The following is a 20,369-nucleotide window of genomic DNA, read 5'->3' as shown; positions in this document are numbered from 1 at the left end:
GGTGTCATCTGCATATCTGAGGTGATTGAGATTTCTCCCAGCAATCTTGATTCCAGCTTGTGCTTCTTCGAGCCCAGCGTTTCTCATGATGTACTCTGCATAGAAGTTAAATAAGCAGGATGTCAGTATACAGCTTTGACGTACTCCTTTTCCTATTTGGAACCAGTCTGTTTTTCCATGTCCAGTTCTAACTGTTGCTTCCTGACCTGCGTATAAGTTTCTCAAGAGGCAGATCAGGTGGTCTGGTATTTCCATCTCTTTCAGAATTTTCCACAGTTTGTTGTGATCCACACAGTCAAAGGCTTTGGCATAGTCAATAAAGCAGAAATAGATGTTTTTCTGGAACTCTCTTGCCTTTTCCATGATCCAGCGGATCTTGGCAATTTGATCTCTGGTTCCTCTGCCTTTTCTAAAACCAGCTTAAACATCTGGAAGTTCACAGTTCACGCATTGCTGAAGCCTGGCTTGGAGAATTTTGAGCATTACTTTACTAGCATGTGAGATGAGTGCAATTGTGTGATAGTTTAGTGATTCACAATTTTTAAGGGTTATACTCCTTTTATGTGCTGTGCTGTGCTTAGTCACTCAGTCACACTCTTTGTGACCCCATGGATTGTAGCCTGCCAGACTTCTCTGTCCATGGAGATTCTCCAGGCAAGAATACTGGAGTGGGTTGCCATGCCCCCCTCCAGGGGATCTTCCCAACCCAGGGATCGAACTCCCACATTGCAGGTGAATTGTTTACCATTTGAGCCACCAGAGAAGCCCAGGAATACTGGAGTAGGTAGCCTGTCCCACTTGAGGAATCTTCCTGACTCAGGAATTGAACTGGGGTCTCCTGCATTGCAGGTGGATTCTTTACCAGCTGATCTGCCAGTGAAGCCCATACTCCACTTATAGTTATTATAAAATATCAGTTACATTCTCTGTGTTGTGTAATATAGCCTTGTAGCTTATTTTATACATAATAATTTATTTAAAATGTTTACCCTTAATTCATTTCAAATTATAATAATAAACCTATTATAGGCTAATATGAATCACATATTTTTATGAACAATAACTGACTCCCCTCCCCACCAAAGAAGAATTGAGTGAGAATGAGAAGAGTGGTATTCTTTTCCTTCAAGGTCCCACAGCCTTGCCCCTATTGTCATTTTGGGCTGGATAATTCTTTGTTGAGGGGAGCTATCCTGTGCATTGCAGGGTATTTAGCAGCATCCTTGACCTCAATGCGCTAGATGCCAATAGCAGTTTTCCTGGATGTGACAACTAGAATTAGCCCTGAAGTGAAGTGAAGTCGCTCAGTCGTGTCTGACTCTTTGCGACCTCATGGACTGTAGCCTACTAGGCTCCTCCATCCATGGGATTTTCCAGGCAAGAGTGCTGGAGTGGGTTGCCATCTTGACAAATATCCCTTGTGGGACAAAATTGTCTCTGGCTGAGAACTACTGTTTTACATTTTTTGCAAATCTTTCTAATTTATGTCTGGCTTTATCAAGGATATTTGTCAGTGAAACCGACCTTCTTTCACTGCAAGTGCATGGCAGTGAAGAAGTCAGTGACTACTACTACGGTCGGATGCCTCTGCTTTGATATAGGCCAAGGTGCCAGTGGTCTTATCTAGCATTGCTTTTGCACGACTAGTGAAAACGTCAGCACAATAAAAGAGTATTATGAAACTAGTTTTGACCCTTGCAGACCTTTTGAAAGTGTCTTGGAAACTACAGTGATTATGATCATTTTTAATTCATAATTGATACATTTTTTAAATTGGATTCTGTTTCTTAGCTGAAGTTTATTTGATCATATACTTTGAACTCTCCTTATCAGTTATTGGTACTACTGATAATTACTGATCCCCAATCAGTTATCAGTACTACTGATTATCAAACTTTTTAAAATTAATTATTTTAACTGGAGGATACTGTACAATATTGTGATGGTTTTGCCATACATCAACATGAATCAGCCACTAGCGAGTCTTAGGTGTTATGTTATACTGTCTACATAATTAGTTGGGTTTTGGTGTTGTTACTGTGTGAATTATCCCTTGGGGTAGGCTTTAGTTACTTCTTTTTAAATGAGTATTAACTGGTTGATCGTAAGTTACATGACCATTTTCTAATTTACTCCAGTAGAAAATTTTTTCTAGTCAAGTATTAGATGGAAACATTTTTACATAACATTGAAAAAAAATTGTAACATAAAGTTCTGGAAGGATGCAACTTATGTGATTTTTTTTTTTTTTTTTTTTTGGTTCTGTGCACCAGAATTTTGACTGTAATGAGTATGGTTCATCTGTTTCATATATCTGTGTACTAGAATATTTAGAGAAATCCTTTAACTTGATATTTAATGAAACAACAAAGGGGTTAGTTACTAAAGCTTCTTGTATTTATATGTATCATGAACATTTTCAGACAAGCAGGGAGTTTGTAAGAATAATGCAGTTAACACTAATAAACCCATCAGGTAGATGTAAGAAATTATTAACCTTTTGTTGTATTTTATTTATTTGGGGGTGGGGCTGGAATATTTGGAGTAAATCATAGACCTCATGATTTACATCAGCCATAGTATTAGATATATCTTGATTTACACCTAAATGTTCTTGGGTAAGTTATGGGTAAATTAATATTTATAGTGTGAATTACATATTGAATGTACTTCTTTGTTAAAGTCAGCTTATTGGGTTTTTGTAATGCACAGTATCTCCCTCTGGTTTACCATGATTCCATATGATAGTTTTCAGAAGTGAGAGATGTGTTTAAAATAAGCTAAACCCATTAACTCTTGCTTATTGTGAAGATAAATAGTTGGAAATTAACATGTATAGAAAATATCTTTGATAGGTCTGCCATAACTCAAGTATTATACTCCAGATCAGTATTTCAATTTCTGAATGGAAAGAATTAGAATTCCAAAAGCTTATTAATAGTAATAATGATTAAAATTCCTCATGTCTTTTATGTGCTTTTTACATGCATTAGCTCCTGGAATTCTTATAAGAACCTTATGGTATATAAATCATTGTCTCTGTTTCACAAATGAGGAAACTGGGCAGTTGGTGAGGGAAATTTCCTTGCCTGGTTTACATATTTAGTATGTAGTAGAGCTAAAACTTGAACCTAGGTATAATTACAGAGTTTTATATTTTTAAGGTTTCAGTCAATTTAGTCATTAGATTTTTTGAGGCTAAACTTTTCCAAACCTTAAACTTGGCTTCTGTGTCTTTTGATATAACCCCATTGTGTGTACAATGTTTTCAGTTCAGTTCAGTCGCTCAGTCGTGTTCGACTCTTTGTGACCCCATGAATCGCAGCACGCCAGGCCTCTCTGTCCATCACCAACTCCCGGAATTTACCCAAACCCATGTTCATTGAGTCGGTGATGCCATACAACCATCTCATCCTGTGTCGTCCCCTTCTCCTCCTGCCCTCAATCTTTCCCAGCATCAGAGTCTTTTCAAATGAGTCAACTCTTCACATCAGGTGTCCAAAGTATTGGAGCTTCAGCTTCAGCATCTGTCCTTCCAATGAACACTCAGGACTGATCTCCTTTAGGGTGGACTGGTTGGATCTCCTTGCAGTCCAAGGGACGCTCAAGAGTCTTCTCCAACATCACAGTTCAAAAGCATCAATTCTTCGGCACTCAGCTTTCTTTACAGTCCAACTCTCACATCCATACATGACCACAGGAAAAACCATAGCCTTGACTAGATGGACCTTGGCAAAGAAATGTCGCTGCTTTTTAATATGCTGTCTAGGTTGGTCGTAACTTTCCTTCCAAGGAGTAAGTGTCTTTTAATTCCATGGCTGCAGTCAACCATTTGCAGTGATTTTGGAGCCCCCAAAAATAAAGTCAGCCACTGTTTCCACTGTGTCCCCATCTATTTACCAAGAAGTGATGGGACCAGATGCTATGATCTTAGTTTTCTGAATATTGAGCTTTAAGCCAACTTTTCCACTCTCCTCTTTCACTTTCATCAAGAGGCTTTTTAGTTCTTCACTTTCTGCCATAAGGGTGGTGTCATCTGCATATCTGAGGTTATTGATATTTCTCCCAGTAATCTTGATTCCAGCTTGTGCTTCCTCCAGCCCAGTATTTCTCATGATGTACTCTGCATATAAGTTAAATAAGCAGGGTGAGAATATACAGCCTTGACGTACTCCTTTTCCTATTTGGAACCAGTCTGTTGTTCCATGCCCAGTTCTAACTTTTACTTCCTGACCTGCATATAGGTTTCTCAAGAGGCAGGTCAGGTGGTCTGGTATTTCCATCTCTTTCAGAATCTCCCACAGTTTATTGTGATCTACATAAAGTCTTTGGCATAGTCAATAAAGTAGAAATAGATGTTTTTCTGGAACTCTCTTGCTTTTTCGGTGATCCAACGGACGTTGGCAATTTGATCTCTGGTTCCTCCGCCTTTTCTAAGACCAGCTTGAACATCTGGAAGTTCACAGTTCACGTATATTACTTTACTAGCATGTGAGATGAGTGCAATTGTGTGGTAGTTTGAGCATTCTTTGGCATTGCCTTTCTTTGGGATTAGAATGAAAACTGACCTTTTCCAGTCCTGTGGCCACTGCTGAGTTTTCCAAATTTGCTGGCATATTGAGTGCAGCACTTTCACAGCATCATCTTTCAGGATTTGAAATAGCTCAACTGGAATTCCATCACCTCCACTAGCTTTTTTCGTAGTGATGCTTCCTAAGGCCCACTTGACTTCACATTCTAGGTGAGTGATCACACCATCGTGATTATCTGGGTCGTAAATGCTTTATGTGAAGTTTATTTTTTTTCCTTTCTTTTGAGTAATATGTAGGAGTACAGTTATGAAATCATATAAGTGTGTTTTACTTTATAGAAGTGGCCTGTTTTCCAAAGTAGTTATATCATTTTACATTTCTCTCAGCAGTGTATGAGGATTTCTGTTGCTTTATATCCTTGATATTTTTTATTTTAGCCGTTCTAGTGGGTGTATAGTAATATCACATTGTGATTTTAATTTGCATTTCCCTGTTGACTAAGTGTGGAACATCTTTTCATATGCTCGTTGGCCACTTGTATATCTGAAGTGTCAGATTAGAATTTATGCCCATTTAAAAATTTGGCTTGCTTGCTTGTCTTACTGAATTTTAAGAGTTTTAAAAATATATTTCAGCATCCTCCTTTGCTAACTGTATACATTATATTTTCTTCTAGCCTTGGCATGCCTTTTCATTGTCTAAATGACTTCTTACAAAGAACAGATGTTTTTAATTTTGATGAAATTCAATTTATCAGGTTTTCCCCCATGACTCAAGCTCCCTGCCACATCCCAACTAAAGAAATCTTTGTCTATCCTAAAGTTTCAAAGAACATTTTTTTGTAATTCTTCTAGAAGTGTTAGACTGTCCCTGCTTTGGTCTTTATCTTCATTGTCCTTCTTAACTATCATCATCTTAGGTCAGGTCCTTATTACTCCACACCTACATTACATAGTACCACAGTATTCTAACTTCTCTTAGGGCTTTGCCTTCCAATAACAAGGCTCATCTTTCTTAACAAGACAACCAAACAGAAAATTATTGTTACTTTGTAAGGTGAGACTGTGGTAAGATTAGGGTTTTATGGATGTATGTGGGCAGAGAACACGTGGATCCCGTGAAGTAGGTCTCTTAGGGAAATGATATGAATAAATGGAAATAGAAAATTATAAATGAAAATACAGATCTTTATTCAAGCTTGTAACTGAATACCTCATAAGGTATCTGCATTTATGACACTCCCATTCTCAAAAAGTCAGTGGTTGACTGTCGCCTAGAGCAGTGGCTCCTAGGTGTGGCTGTGTCTGAGAATCACCTGGAGCTTTCTTTGATTAGATGCAGATTCTACTCCAGCCTTTCAAAGTCTCTAGGGTGAGGCTGTGCATTTATAAAGTTTTCCAGGTGTATCTGGTACAGCAACATTTGGATCAGTAAGCAGAAACCAGCAATAGAGAGCATAAATTACAGATTTTGTAATGTTGTAGTCAGCGCTCTTAGTGTTTCTGATCTTATTCTTCCCTTCCAATTTAATTTTGTATTTTTCCCATCACGAACTCAGCTAGATGACTTTCTTCCCTGTTCCACAGAAGACTGTGCTTTTATGTATTCTGCTTCTCTGTTGTGGAATATCCTCTCCCCAGTGCTTATCTCCGGTGGTCCAGTGGTTGGCAATCCACCTGCCAGTACAGGGAACATGGGTTTGATCCTTGCTTGGGGAAGGTTCCATATTCCACGGGGCAACTAAGCCCACATCCTAGAGACTGTGCTCCCGAACAAGAGAAGTCACTGCAGTGAGAAGCCCACACACCGCAGCTTGAGAAAGCCCAAACCTAGCAAAGACCCAGTGCGGGCCAAAATAAATAAAATTTTAAATTCTTCTCAGTTCCCAGGGTATAGGAAAAATGGCCTCAGCATAAAGATCAGATCAAGAGTGCTTCTGTAAGATTTTTTTGGTTTGAGACCTCAGAAAGATTTACAGTGCCTCTCAGCAAGACAGAAGCACTTCAAGAAAAAGAACAGAGGACAGAAAGATTTGTTGTAAGATGAGACATTTGAGCATATTCAGACATTGAAAGGATAAAGTCAGTAAGAGAAATATTATAGGAGGAAGCTGCTGCTGCTACTGCTGCTAAGTCACTTCAGTCGTGTCCGACTCTGTGCGACCCCATAGACGGCAGGCCATCAGGCTCCCCCATCCCTGGGATTCTCCAGGCAAGAACACTGGAGTGGGTTGCCATTTCCTTCTCCAGTGCATGAAAGTGAAAAGTGAAAGTGAAGTCATTCAGTCGTGTCCGGCTCTTAGCGACCCCATGGACTACAGCCCACCAGGCTCCTCCATCCATGGGACTTTCCAGGCAAGAGTACTGGAGTGGGGTGCCATCGCCTTCTCCGATAGGAGGAAGTTAGGAGAATCAATAAGGCAGGTTTTCAGAGAAGGCGGCAGGGATGGAGTCAGGTGTGAAGATTTAGGGATTGACTGGACTAGGAATCCAGCTGCAAAGTGGAGGAACCACAGAAGTGGGTGTGCCAACTAATGCTGAAGTTGGTATCAGCCTGACCTAGTATGGGATTTTCTCCTGTAATGGTAGGCTTTGCTAGGTGTGTGCAACGAAAGAATGGTGGCAGAGTCCGTATGGGACACTGGTAAGGGAGGCGAGGCTTAACGGATGAGTTGGGCGAACTGCTTTGATGGAGCGGGCAGGATCTGTTGGAGGAAATGCTGGAGTCAGTGGGCAGCTGAGGAGCACTGTGCAGGAGTGGAGAGCTGTGGGAGCAAGGGCTCTCTTACAGATGAACACAGAACTGATAAAACTAACAGGGTTGGTGTACAAGGAAGAGAATTGTTGGTAGTAAATAAATGCTTGTGGATGTGCTTATGTATAGTCCCCCATGCCTAGCATAGTACCTGGAACATAAGCACTTGTGTGTTTATAAATGAATAAGTATCTTTATTGAGCACCTCTTATGTGCTGCTCCCTGCCATTGTGAAGGTTACAGGCTCACATTTTAATGAGTATGAAATTTTGGAGATGATCTTCATGTGTTGGAAGCCCTTCTCTGACATGAACCCTGCATGTATTACTCCTGTTTCCTGACGAGAGAGAATGGATGACCAGGCAAGTAGATAGGTAGATAGATTTATTTTTTTATTTCAAATGGCATTTATTTTGGTGGTATTTCCTGGACTCATACTAATACCTGCCATTTATCAAGCACTTACTGAGTTTGACTATTGAAAGTTTTATATGCCAACTTATATTTAACTTTTGAAACAACCCCACAAGATACAAACACAATTACTGTGTCTGCTTTATCAGTGAGACAGCTGAAAATGAGGATGTTAAGAAATTGTTCAAATTCACAAAACTAGTAAATGTCAGAGGCAGGTTTCAAATTCAGGACCGTCCAAGCCCATGGTGTTTTTTCTACTGTACTGGAGTGAATTACAGATGAGCTGTTTTCTTTTTGTTTTATGCATGGTATGATGCTAGAAATTTGTGAGAACAATGGCAAAGATTCTCATTGTTTTCTGGCTGAGTCTCCTTTATACATGTTGATTCATACCAATTTAATATGGGTCACTTTCCCTTAAAAATAGCTTGTTTGGTTTTTTGCAATGTGGTTTCCTTCCATCATTTTAAGTTTTCCTTTGGTTGGTTTTTTGGAGAAACTAGGGAGACTCTGGCTGTCCTCACTAAAGCCCAAGATACTCTTTTTATTTGTTTTATGTTTAGATTATGATGCTGAATCAGGTTACTCTAAAAATTGTGCATTTGCCAGATTTTTTCCCCTGTTTGAAGACTAAGTACTAGTTTATTTCAAGTAGTTTTAACTTAAGTATTATTACAGTCCCTTGAGTAGGATGACATTTGTTTCATGCTGATTTGAGTATAATGTATTTTGATTGTTTACCAAGAAAGACAGACTTGTAGTTAGTTAGGCTTGTCGTCTCCCTTTTCCCCTGTACTTGTGAGTAAGGACGATGCTACAGCACCCTGGAGACTAAATCATAGCTTATCTTACAGCTGCATGTTCTGTTCCCTCTAGATCACGTTTGAGATTATCATCAAAACTGGATGAATTCCTGACTTTTATCTTGTAGCCACCCTTGGTTCTTTGGTCATAAAAAGCTCTTTTCATGCTTTTATTTTTAAAAAACCGTCTTTCAATTATAGTGCTCTGTGACAGAATATAAAATGTTGCCATGCCAAAATTTATATGAATCCATTTCAAGCTAATTTTGTGTTTAACGTTTTAAAACTAGAAGTTTTACCTGCTTAATCAGTTTTATCAAAGTTAATTTAAGCCATGTTTGGTTCATCTAGGCTTGAGTTAAAATGTCTACACTGAGTACTGTGTTTCTCTTATCCTCTAGGAAATCTTAAACCTGTGAAGTCCCTTCACCTTGAGTGCTCTGGCAGCATTGAATGTGACATGATGGGTCTATATCTAATATTTCTAACTCTAACTGAGAGTTTACTATTGTGAAGATGTCGTACAGATTTCCCCAGGTGACAGTCTGAAACACTGCTGGGATAACCTCAGGTGACTAACACAGAGTAGCTTCATTAGAGTGGCTCAGACAAAAGGAGACCTAGATCAGTTTCCTCCATGAACCGAAGCAGTTCCTCTGTCCTTGGTAAGACGTTTCTAGGATCAGTTCTGAAACTATATGTGACCAGACACACAGAACAAGTGTGTTCCTGAATATATGTCTTATATTTCATGAAAATTGTTTTGCCTGAAAGAAGACTTGAATTTTTTCCCCACCCCCACTTTCTTTTTTTCCCCTAGATGCTGTGCTTTGGTCAATTGTTTTCTTTAGAAAGAGTATAAATTAGAGGCTATATTGATTTTCTCCTCTGAGTTTCTGAGCCCTAAATAAGTTAGATTTCCAAAGTTATATCTTAAGACATACTTGTTTTCTGCTTTGAAATTCCTTGTGTTTGGATAATTGCTTCATAGAGCTATGAAAATACCTATTATGTAATGAAAGAGGAATATTTGGCATGTTAAGAAAATAAGAATAAAATATTTTTATAAATCTCTCTTGTTAAATGTTGCAGTATCTGTGTTCTTCAACTATTCCCATAGGGAAATATGAAATACTTTGAAATCATTTGTTGAAAATTCAGTGAGAATGAATAATTCAGCTTTGTTTTAAGCATCTTTACAAAGATAAGAGAGTCTGTCTTATCCTTGCCAGGCCTTATTAATTGCTTCTTTAAGAAAGCAGTAAGATGAACATTAAGAACAACAAAGGATGCTTTTCTCCGCATAAACATATACGTTCATATATTCCTTCCTCCCTACTTTATTAAGATAACAGTTGTTAAGGTAACAGTTTATTTATTAAGATAACAGTAAAGGGTTATCAGATAATACGTGCGCTTGTTTCTGGGCTCTTTTCTGATGGGATCCCCCGCCCTCCGCCTGCTCTTTGTTCCCACAGTCTGAGAGGCTGAGCCTGTTTCTGTGTATAGACTGTGGGCCGGTGCCACTGCGTGTGCTGATCTCCTTGTGCATAAGCGAAAAATAAATACACTGGTAGGAGTGTTCACTAAGTGAACTTCCTTCAGTTTAAAGAACTGCCCTTTATTATGAGACTATAGTCTTCCTGCTGTATGATATTTAACATCCCTTTCTGAATTGAAGGCTGTGAATTTAGATTTTAAAAATACTGTGTCTACCAAGTTGAGAACTGTAATATCAGTGCTACAGTTTGGGGAGGGGGAATTTTTTTGGTCCACAGATTCAAAATCTAGGAACCATAGTTTTACCTGTGGTTTACCTACCTCACATAGTCATTTACCTATGTGAGGAGATTGTGGATATCGGGGTAAAAGATAAGGAAATCCTTGTGCTTTGGATGGAGTCATGGGCCATGAAGTTAGTTAGATATGTGGTTACAACTGTGGAATCAAAATGGCTTCTTCAGGACCTTATTAGGCTCATCATTAGGAAATATCTGGAGTGTGGCAGCCAATAATTTAAATTGTATCCAACTCCAAAGCCTCCATAGAGTTGGACTGAGTCTCTAGTGGGTAAGTAAAATGATGTGAGCATTGGCACCAATATTTGAATATCAGTCAGGAGAGAGAAGGAAGAGAGATCCATATTCATTCTTTCCATCCTAGAACAATGTGTAAGCAGTGCTGTCTTATAACATGGTTCCCATGCTTGAAGAGAAGGCTGGAAAGGAGTGGAATTTTTTTTATCTGTTATGTTTTGAGAACTCAGTTATAGGTTTTTTTAGCATGATATTTGCTATCATGTGTAGTAAAAAGTGAAGGAAAAAGTATAGTAGTTTTTTTCTAGCATGATATTTGCACAGCTTTCTAGTGGAAAATTTTTTGAGAAGTAGATGTTTAAAGTTTTGAGTTGTGTCCTTCATTTACGAAGTGTCCCTATATGTGAAAGCCGATCCAATTGAGTGGTCTCTGTCCTATAGGCTCTCCTTTCTTCTTCACCATCATTAAGATATTTCTCGCTTTATCCCTTCCTACCACAGACCCTGGGATGGTGGTTTTTTATCCCCACTCTTTGAGTCTCAGCTTACCACAAAATTGCCTGATGCTGGTATTTGTGTTGGTGGGCGTAGGGAAAGCAGAATGAGGAGATGGGGGAAAGTAAACACTGCTTCCGTGGCTGGATTCTCACTGGCGTATCGCTCATTTACTGTGTGGCTCTGAGCCTGTACTCCTCAGAGTTTGTGTACAGGTTAAGTCGCTTCGGTCACGTCCGCCTCTTTGTGACTCCATGGACTATACCCCGCCAGGCTTTTCTGTCCATGAGGTTCTCCAGGCTGGCATACTGGATGAGTTGTCATGCCCTCCTCCACAGGATCTTCTACATCCAGGGACTGAACCCATATCTCTTACATATCCTGTATTGGAAGGTAGATTCTTCACTGCACCGCCTGGGAAGCCCATGCCTCCAAGCTTGAAAGTGAAAGTGAAGTCGCTCAGTCGTGTCTGACTCTGCCACCCCATGGACGGTAGCCTACCAGGCTCTGGGTCCTTGGGATTTTCCAGGCAAGAATACTGGAGTGGGCTGCCATTTCCTTCTCCAGGGGATCTTCCCAACCCAGGGATTGAACCCAGGTCTCCTACATTGCAGACAGACGCTTTACCGTCTGAGCCATACCTGTAAAACCAAGATACTGTTGTTCTTTCAATCTATTGAGAACATATGTGAAAACACTTTTGAAAACTTATTACTGTATAATTCTTAGATAGTATTAATAAAGGTTACATTCATAGATGCTCTTAGTACATTTTCAGTTAAATAGATTCTTGTGAACAGTCTTAGAAAGAAACCTAAGCACCTCATTTAACATTTCTTTTGTGGGAATAGACCCTGAGTTTCAGTCAACTTTTAATGACCATGTACTCACACATGTTGAAAGCTCAATAAGAGCAGAAATTAGGGAGTATTATATCATAACTGTCTTGTGCTTAACATAATTTCTAACCCAAAGTATATGCTCATCACATTTTTTATTAAATGAATGATTATTTGATATACAAATATAATTACAAAGAACTTTCCACCCAGAAGAAAGTACTGTCTTATGCTTGCTGATGTGAGTGTGGATATATAGACAAGAATGCTCTTCCGTCTAAAATTATCTTAAGCCAGCCTTTTAATTTTGTATGTGCATTTGCATGTGCTGTTGAGAACATATTTAGTACTGAGAATCTACAAGAATAATTTTCTCATTACAAATGTGGGATAAATAAAATTGCTTTGTGTGCCATATACTCATCAGTGAAATTTTACTAATTACAGTTAAGAACTTACTTTGTCTCTTTGGAGGATGGAAATTGAGAGCTTTATTGTTGTGCTTTCTTTTTTAAAGCAAAGATCATTGTCAGCCATCTCAAATAGTATGTCCTTTGAAAGGTTATTAGTAGTCTTGTTTGCTAAGACTGAGCTGCTTAATTAATAGTAAACAACTATATTATTTTTAAAATTTTGTGCTCTGTAGGGAAACACTGCTAAGTTTGTATAGTACCACTGTCAGACATTTAGTTCATTTTCTAAGGTGGTGGTTCTGTTCATGTTTGGGTGTAATACTTTCTTAAATTCTTGTTGACTGATGTTTGTTTTTAGTATTTTGGTCTTTTCCCAATTCTTCGTGCTGCTTTAAGAATTTTAAATCTCTTAAAACCTCGCTAATTATCTTGAGATTCAAGATTAAACTATATAGTTCTTATAACATAATAACTTAAGCCAATATATTTTATCCTGAATGTGCGTATGGAACTTTATAGGGCTTAAGTGGATTTTCCAGCTACCGAATTAGATTATTTCAAAATATCAGCTATGTTTGCCAGTCATCTGTTTTTTAAATAAAGCTGATCTGGAATTTGTCCAGGGAACTCATTAGAGTTCTAATATGAGCAGTGAGCTGCCTTCTCCGGTCCTAATCTTTTGGCTCTACAGAAAGAAAAACTGAAGCTGGGCATTTTCTTTGGGCACAGCAGGAGAATCTAGGGGTTCTTTCTGTTATGGCCTTTGGTGGGTTTTGTTGTTGTTGTTGTTCGGTCACTAAGTTGCGTTTGACTCTTTGAGGCCCCACGGACTGTTGCACTCCAGGCTCCTCTGTCCTCTGCTGTCTCCTAGAGTTTGCTCAAACTCATGTCCATTGAGTCAGTGATGCTGTCTAACCGTTTCATCCTCTGCTGCCCCCTTCTACTTTTGCTTTCAATCTTTCCCAGCATCAGGGTCTTTTCCAAGGAGTTGGCTCTTCACATCAGGCGGCCAAAATATTGGAGCTTCATCTTCAGCATCAGTCCTCCCAGTGAATATTCAGGGTTGATTTTTTTTTTTTTTTTATGAGTGACTGGTTTGATCTCCTGGCAGGCCAAGGGATTCTTAAGAGTCTTCTGCAACATCACAATTGGAAAGCATCAGTTCTTAGGCACTCAGCCTTCTTTAGGGCTTCCCTGGTGGCTCAGACAGTAAAGAATCCGCCTGCAATGCAGGAGACCTGGGTTTGATCCCTGGGTTGGGAAGAATCCCTGGAGGAGGACATGGCCACCCACTCCAGTATTCTTGCCTGGAGAATCCCCATGAACAGAGGAACCTGGTGGACTACGGTCCATGGGATTGCAAAGAGTCGGACACGGTTGAGTGACTAAGCACAGCAGCCTTCTTTATGGCCCAACTGGTGAAGAATTGATGCTTTTGAACTGTGGTGTAGGAGAAGACTCTTGAGAGTCCCTTGGACTGCAAGGAGATCAAACCAGTCAGTCTTAAAGGAAATCAAGACTGATGCTGAAGCTGAAGCTCCAATATTTTGGCTACCTGATGCGAAGAACTGACTTATTGGAAAAGACCCTGAGCTAGGAAAGATTGAAGGCAGGAGGAGAAGGGGATGACAGAGGATGAGATGGTTGGATGGTATCACCAACTCTATGGAGATGAGTTTGAGCAAGCTCCAGGAGTTGGTGATAGAAAGGGAAGCCTAGTGTGCTGTAGTCCTTGGGATTGCAAAGAGTCAGAAATGACTGAGCAACTGAACTGAACTGAACTCACATCTGTACATGACAGCTGAAACAACCATAGCTTTGACTATATGGACCTTTGTCCACAACGTGGTGTATCTGCTTTCTAATATGCTGCCTAGGGAGTTGGTGATGGACAGGGAGGCCTGCCATGCTGCGATTCATGGGATCGCAAAGAGTCGGACATGACTAAGCTACTGAACTAACTAACTAACTAGGTTTGTCACAGCTTTCCTTCCAAGGAGCAAGCATTTTTTAATTTCCTGGCTGCAGTCACCATCTGCAGTGATTTTGAAGCCCAAGAAAATAAAATCTGTCACTGCTTCCACTTTTTCCTCATTTATTTGCTGTGAAGTAATGGGACTAGATGCCATGATCTTAGTTTTTTGAATGTTGAGTTTCAACTTGGCCTTTTCACTGTCCTCTTTCCTCCCTCATCAAGAGGCTCTTTAGTTCCTCTTTACTTTCTGCTATTAGAGTGGTATCATCTGCATTTCTGAGGTTATTAATATTTCTGCCAGCAGTCTTGATTCCAGCTTGTAATTCATCCAGCCCAGCATTTCACTTGATGTACTCTGCATATGAGTTAAATAAACAAGGTGACAATATACAGCTTTGTCATACTCCTATTCCAGTTTTGAACCGGTTAGTTATTCCATGATGGTTGTGTTGCTTCTTGACCCGCATACAGGTGTCTCACGAGACAAGTAAGGTGGTCTGGTACTCTCATCTTTTGAAGAATTTTCCACAGTTTATTGTGGTCCACACAGTCAAAGGCTTTAGCTTAGTCAATGAAGCAGTAGTAGGTGTTTTTCTGGAATTCCCTTGCTTTCTCCATGATTCAGGATATCTGCTTCCTCTGCCTTTCTAAACCTAGCTTGTACTGCTGAAGCCTAGCTTAAAGGATTTTGAGCATACCTTGCTAGCATGTGAAATGAGCACAGCTGTAAGGTAGTTTGAACATTCTTTGGAATTGCTCGTCTTTAGGATTGAAATGAGAACTGGCCTTTTCCAGTCCTGTGGCCACTGCTGAGTTTTCCAAATATGCTGACATGTTGAGTGCAGTACTTCAGCAGCATCATCTTTTAGGATTTTAAAAAGCTCATTTGGAATTTCATTGCCTCCGTTAGCTCTGTTTGTTGTAATGCTTCCTAAGGCCCGCCTGACTTCATGATCCAGTATGTTCAGCTCTAGGTGAGTGACCACACCATCGTGGGTGACCACACCATCGTGGTTATCCAGGTCATTAAGACCTTCCTGGTAGTTCCTCTGTGTATTCTTGCCACCTCTTCTTAATCTCTTCTGCTTTTGTTAGGTCCTGACAGGTTCTGTCTTTTATTGTAGCCATCCTTGCATGAAATTGTCCCTTGACATCTCTAATTTTTTTGAAGAGATCTCTCGTCTTTATCATTCTGTTGTTTTCCTCTATTTCTTTGCATTCTTCATTGAAGAATGCCTTCTTATCTCTCCATGCTGTTCTCTGCAACTCTGCATTCAGTTGGGTATATCTTTCACTTTCTCCCCTGCCTTTCACTTTTCTTCTTTCCTCAGCTATTGGTAAAGCCTCCTCAGACAACTGCTTTGCCTTCTTGCATTTTTTCTTCTTTGAGATGGTTTTGGTCACTGTGTCCTGTACATGCTGTGGTTTTTGCCTCTGCCCAAATATCTGCCACTTTAATATGGAAAGAACCCCTAGACCAAAGATAATATATTCAGAGATATTAGTTCTTTTTAGTGTTAGGGAATTTCAAAATACATTTACTGGTACAGAAAATACCTGTACTTTGCTCTCAATTTTGCTATGAACCTAAAACTGCTCTAAAAAAATTAAAAAAAAAAAAAAAACAGACATTTCCATGTATTTGAAGTCTCCTCAGTTTATCTATACATCAGGAGATGAGGAAAAGAGAATAAACCTCACCAGCATACTGTCAGGACATGGCAACATCAGGAAAGAATGTTGGTAAATCTCACAGAATTTGTCTCTGGGTCAAAAAGAGATAGTGCAGTGATAGGAGGAGACATTTTGATGATGACAGCTCTTTATATTGAGTAACCTGTTTCCCGTATTCTCAGTTCAATTCAGTCACTTAGTCATGTCTGACTCTTTGTGACCCCGTGGACTGCAGCATGCCAGGCTTCCCTGTCCATCACCAACTCCTGGAGCTTGTTCAAACTCATGTCCATCGTGTCGGTGATACCATCCAACCTCATCCTCTGTTGTCCCCTTCTCCTGCCTTCAGTCTTTTCCAGCATCAGGGTCTTTTCCAATGAGTCAGTTCTTCGCATCAGGTGGCCAAAGTACTGGAACTTCAGCTTCCACATCAGTCCTTCCAGTGAACACTCAGGACTGATTTCCTGTAGGATTGACTGGTTTGATCTTGGAGTCGAAGGGATTCTCAAGAGTCTTCTCCAACACCACAGTTCCAAAGCATCAATTCTTTGGCGCTCAGCTTTCTTTATTGTCCAACTCTCACATCCATACATGACTACTAGAGAAATGATAGCTCTGACTAGATTGGCCTTTGTTGGCAAAGTAATGTCTCCACTTTTTAATATGCTGTCTAGGTCTGTCATAGCTTTTCTTCCAACAAGCAAGCATCTTTTAATTTCCTGTATTCTATGTATCCTTGATTTGCTATCACTTTTTGGTAGAGTATATATTCTTTTATATTCTTTCTCAAGGGAATTCCTGAGAGGGAAATGAGGAAGGCATATAACATATAATATAGGTGAATATTTCTCAATTCTCCCAAGAATATGGTGCATGGCAACAGCTATAATAGATACATAGGAGAAAAGAGTGGATGTTTTAGTTCATTAAGCTCAATTCTATTGTAGAACCCTAGGTAAGAATGATTATTCTAGTAAATTCTTTAAAAACATGCATGGAAAGTAAAATTTTAAGACCCTGCATATCTAAAAATGTTTTATTTTACCCTAATATGTAATTGATAATTAGACTGGATATGTACTTCTGAATTGGAAGTCATTTTCCTTCTAGTTTTGAAGACATTGCCTATTTTTTTGTCCTGGTTCCAGTATTGCTGGTATCAGTAGCTTGTCTGATTCCTAATCGTGGTGCTGTTAATTATCTGTAGAAGGATTTTTTGCTGCCATAGGGTTGGTTCTCAGTTTTTACTGCTCATGTGTGGTTCAGCTTTCTTGAACCTGCAGGACAACTGATAGCAAGTTCATCTCGTGCTTTCCAGGGCAAGTTATGTGTTGCTGTGTCCTCTCTTGTGTGCATACTTGTGGAATACACACCCACGCTTGTGTATGCTTTTTTAAAAAAATACTCCACTCCTAGAAATTTTGTCGTGTTTTAGGAGAGAATACATTATTATGTCACTATCTTCATTCTACCATTTTAACCTGGAACCTTTCTTGATTTTCCATCTATTATCCTATTTGATGCTTATAACAGTCCTGTAATATAGATAATGTTATTAAAATTTTATAGATGAGGAAACAGAGACACAGAGAAATTAAGTCAATGGCTCTAATGTATCCAACTAGGTTAGAACTAGGATTTGAACCCACGCAACTTTAATTTCAAATCCTGTTTAACCATTGCACTACAAATGCCTTTTGTGATGTTATATTCTTTATGCTTTAAGAGGTAGGCAACACTGTGAATTATTTATAAGTATTTCCCTGATGCCTATATTAAATGGCAGTTTATATTTCATGACAAGGGAGAAAAGTGGGGGGAAAACTCCCAAACCCAAAACCTGTTATGGTTGTGGGTATCAACCATAAACCATTTTTATCACTAACTGATTTTAAAATGCCTTTGCCAAAGAAATAGTATGTACAGGAAATTAAGTTTGTTTAAATGTCCTTTCTTTTGAAGAGAAATAGTCTTAGATTTTGTGGGATGCTGTTGTGTATGAATGGAGAGCCAGCCTTGAAGTGTATGCATAATGAGGAAGGAGACAGAGATCTTACAGTAAGGCGCCTGTAAAAATGAACCACCAAGTCAGTTATAATTGAGCTGTTGTTGTCTAAGAAGGTGTGTTTCCAGGTTGAAAGAACTGTGGTTAGAAAAACCAGTCTAGGGTATAGAAAGAAAATAACTGACTTAAAGCTTTTTAACTTTAGTTAAGGTGTAAAGTAAATGGATTTTAATATAACTAGGAAAGTCTTCTTGGAATTTTAAAGATTAGATATAAAGAGATGACATACTGTATCATTTTGGCTAGAGGTACTTTCCTGTTAGATTTAATGATATGGGATCATCCTAGTCACTTAGTTTTAACCCAGAAAAAAAAAAAGATATTTATTTTTGTTACTGTGATAATAAAATTGTATTTTTTTAATAAGATTTTTAAGTGGAAAATATTCATTGGTTGATTATATGTTTTGAAAAGTTTAAATGTAATGAGGAACTATAGCATCTCTTTTCAGAGAAACATATTGGAGATACAGCATTATTAGTGGTATCCTTTTAATCTTTTGTGTTAATGGTTTGCATTAGCAGTGTCTTAATGACACGTGTATCTCTACTAGAGGTAAAATTTAAATGTTTATTCTCTGCGTTACCCATTGGAATCCATCAAAAATGTACTTGAAAGAATATCTTCCCTTATGAATTCTTAATCATAGCTAAAGCAAGCAGTAGATTAGATATAAATCTAGAAGCTTCAGGAAAGATAAACAAGTGTTATATCCATTTTTAAAGTAAGCAAAAACTGGAAAGCATCGGAAGACGTGGGAAGTGTGGCAGATACTATAAAAGCATAATGAGTATGAGAAGAGGATTGCGTTATTTTGAGAAGAGAGAAACTGAGTTTATTATTTCATCTGAATCTCTAAGTATTGATCTTGCTTTTGTTTTACTAAGGCAGTAATTCGGTGCAGGGCATTACTTGTTTGATAAAAAGGTAAAACAGTGGAATAGCCTTCCTTATTTTTCAGCTCATTTCTTTTAAAACACCCAGCAGCATGGCTTAATGCCTTTTCTGTCAGCCTCTATCTGTTTATTGCTGATTTGACGGTCTCTGGTCCTTCTCCTTTGCTGTTAAATGTGTGTGTCCTTTGTTTGTGTGGGTGGGTTCGCTGTATTTGGATGTGAAGAAAAGCCTGTTATTGCCATACTCGTCTAATTAGCCTTCTGGGTGAGGGTATACATTACATAGGCCTTTTAAGCCATGAAAGAAGACAGCTCACAACAACGTAGGTTTTCTTCCTGTACTGTGGTTTCGCCTGTTTTATTTCCTCCACGAATTGATGGCCGAAAGCTTGTCCGGAACGCTTCATTTGGAGGATACAATGAACTTTCTCCTTCTTTGCCAGGTTGGTTTGTTTAATCTTGCATTCTTTTCTTAATTTCTTATAGACTTTTCATTAAAATAAACTGGACATCTTAATGTCTTAAAGCTGCTTTCTTTTAAACAAAACAATTCTATAATGAAAGGTTAGATTTTAGTAACTGCTACTATATGGCTTGGCTTTCCATATTTTCTTTTACAGTCTCCTTATGCTTGAACTTGAAAGCTAATGATTCAGTGAAGTATGAATCTTGAGTGCTTATAGCATGAGTTTTTACTTTAATTATTGAAATTAATATTATAACCCTTTGATAAAAATAAAGCCCTTTGTAGATTTGAGATAAAATTCTATAAATAAACCAGTTGTTCTGAGGTTTCTGCAAATGAAACCCACGTATTTAATATTAATATTTGTTTGACTATTCTCAAGCAAAATAGTAACTGTGAAAATTGACGTTTAGTTTATGCTTTAATAGATTAAGTCCTGACTAACATGAAGTTATCTGTGTAATTTAATTTTTGAAATGCCTTACTTCATGTTGTTAAATGTGTTTATGTATGATCAGTTTTTGCTTAGAAAATGTTATTTTTAGGGCAAAATTTATTAAATGAAATTAGACATTTGACACCTATGACTTAGACGTTAAACAGTTGGTCAATGAGATGTAGCTGTTAACTGATCTTTTATTGTTTGAAAAAGATTTATTGTAGAAAATATTTGGATGTAGATGTTAAGATATAAGCAATCTTTGTTTTCTTTTCAGGATATTAAACTGCTACATAATCATATCTACTCTTTTAAAGTTATATTTTTCTTTTAAAATAAAAATGTTCTTTTAATCCTCATGACAAATATTGATTGAACTGGTGCTTGTTTTAATTGTTTATGTATTTTCTGACACTCATTTTGTGAAATTTGAATTATATTTTCATTTTTCACACTAGCCTTTCTTCTTAGCTTTTTGTGAATACTCATGCTGATAGGTAGGACATACATTCTCTTGAGATACAGTGTTACTTGGACAATTAAATAAATTATTATAAATTCACTG

General features: G+C 38.4%; 1 protein-coding gene across 9 annotated transcripts in view; it reads left to right on the top strand.

The window, feature by feature from the left end:
• The window catches only part of OSBPL8 (oxysterol binding protein-like 8), a 136,840-nt gene that overhangs the window by 63,737 nt on the left and 52,734 nt on the right, over positions 1-20,369 (top strand). Inside the window, exon 1 of one of the 9 annotated variants that reach the window (XM_010833863.1) lies at positions 16,677-19,342. The exons of the other annotated variants lie outside the window; for them this stretch is intronic. Within the exon in view, the coding sequence (XP_010832165.1) occupies positions 19,198-19,342 (145 nt within the window). The 5' untranslated portion in view covers positions 16,677-19,197. Of the gene's footprint in view, positions 1-16,676; positions 19,343-20,369 lie in introns of those variants that run through there. 9 annotated transcript variants of the gene reach the window in all.

The sequence above is a fragment of the Bison bison genome, unplaced genomic scaffold, assembly GCF_000754665.1.
Source record: "Bison bison bison isolate TAMUID 2011002044 unplaced genomic scaffold, Bison_UMD1.0 scf7180017863950, whole genome shotgun sequence".
NCBI classification, from domain to species: Eukaryota; Metazoa; Chordata; class Mammalia; order Artiodactyla; family Bovidae; genus Bison; species Bison bison.
Note: the sequence above shows the minus strand (reverse complement) of the source record. Positions and strands in the feature narration are given on the sequence as shown.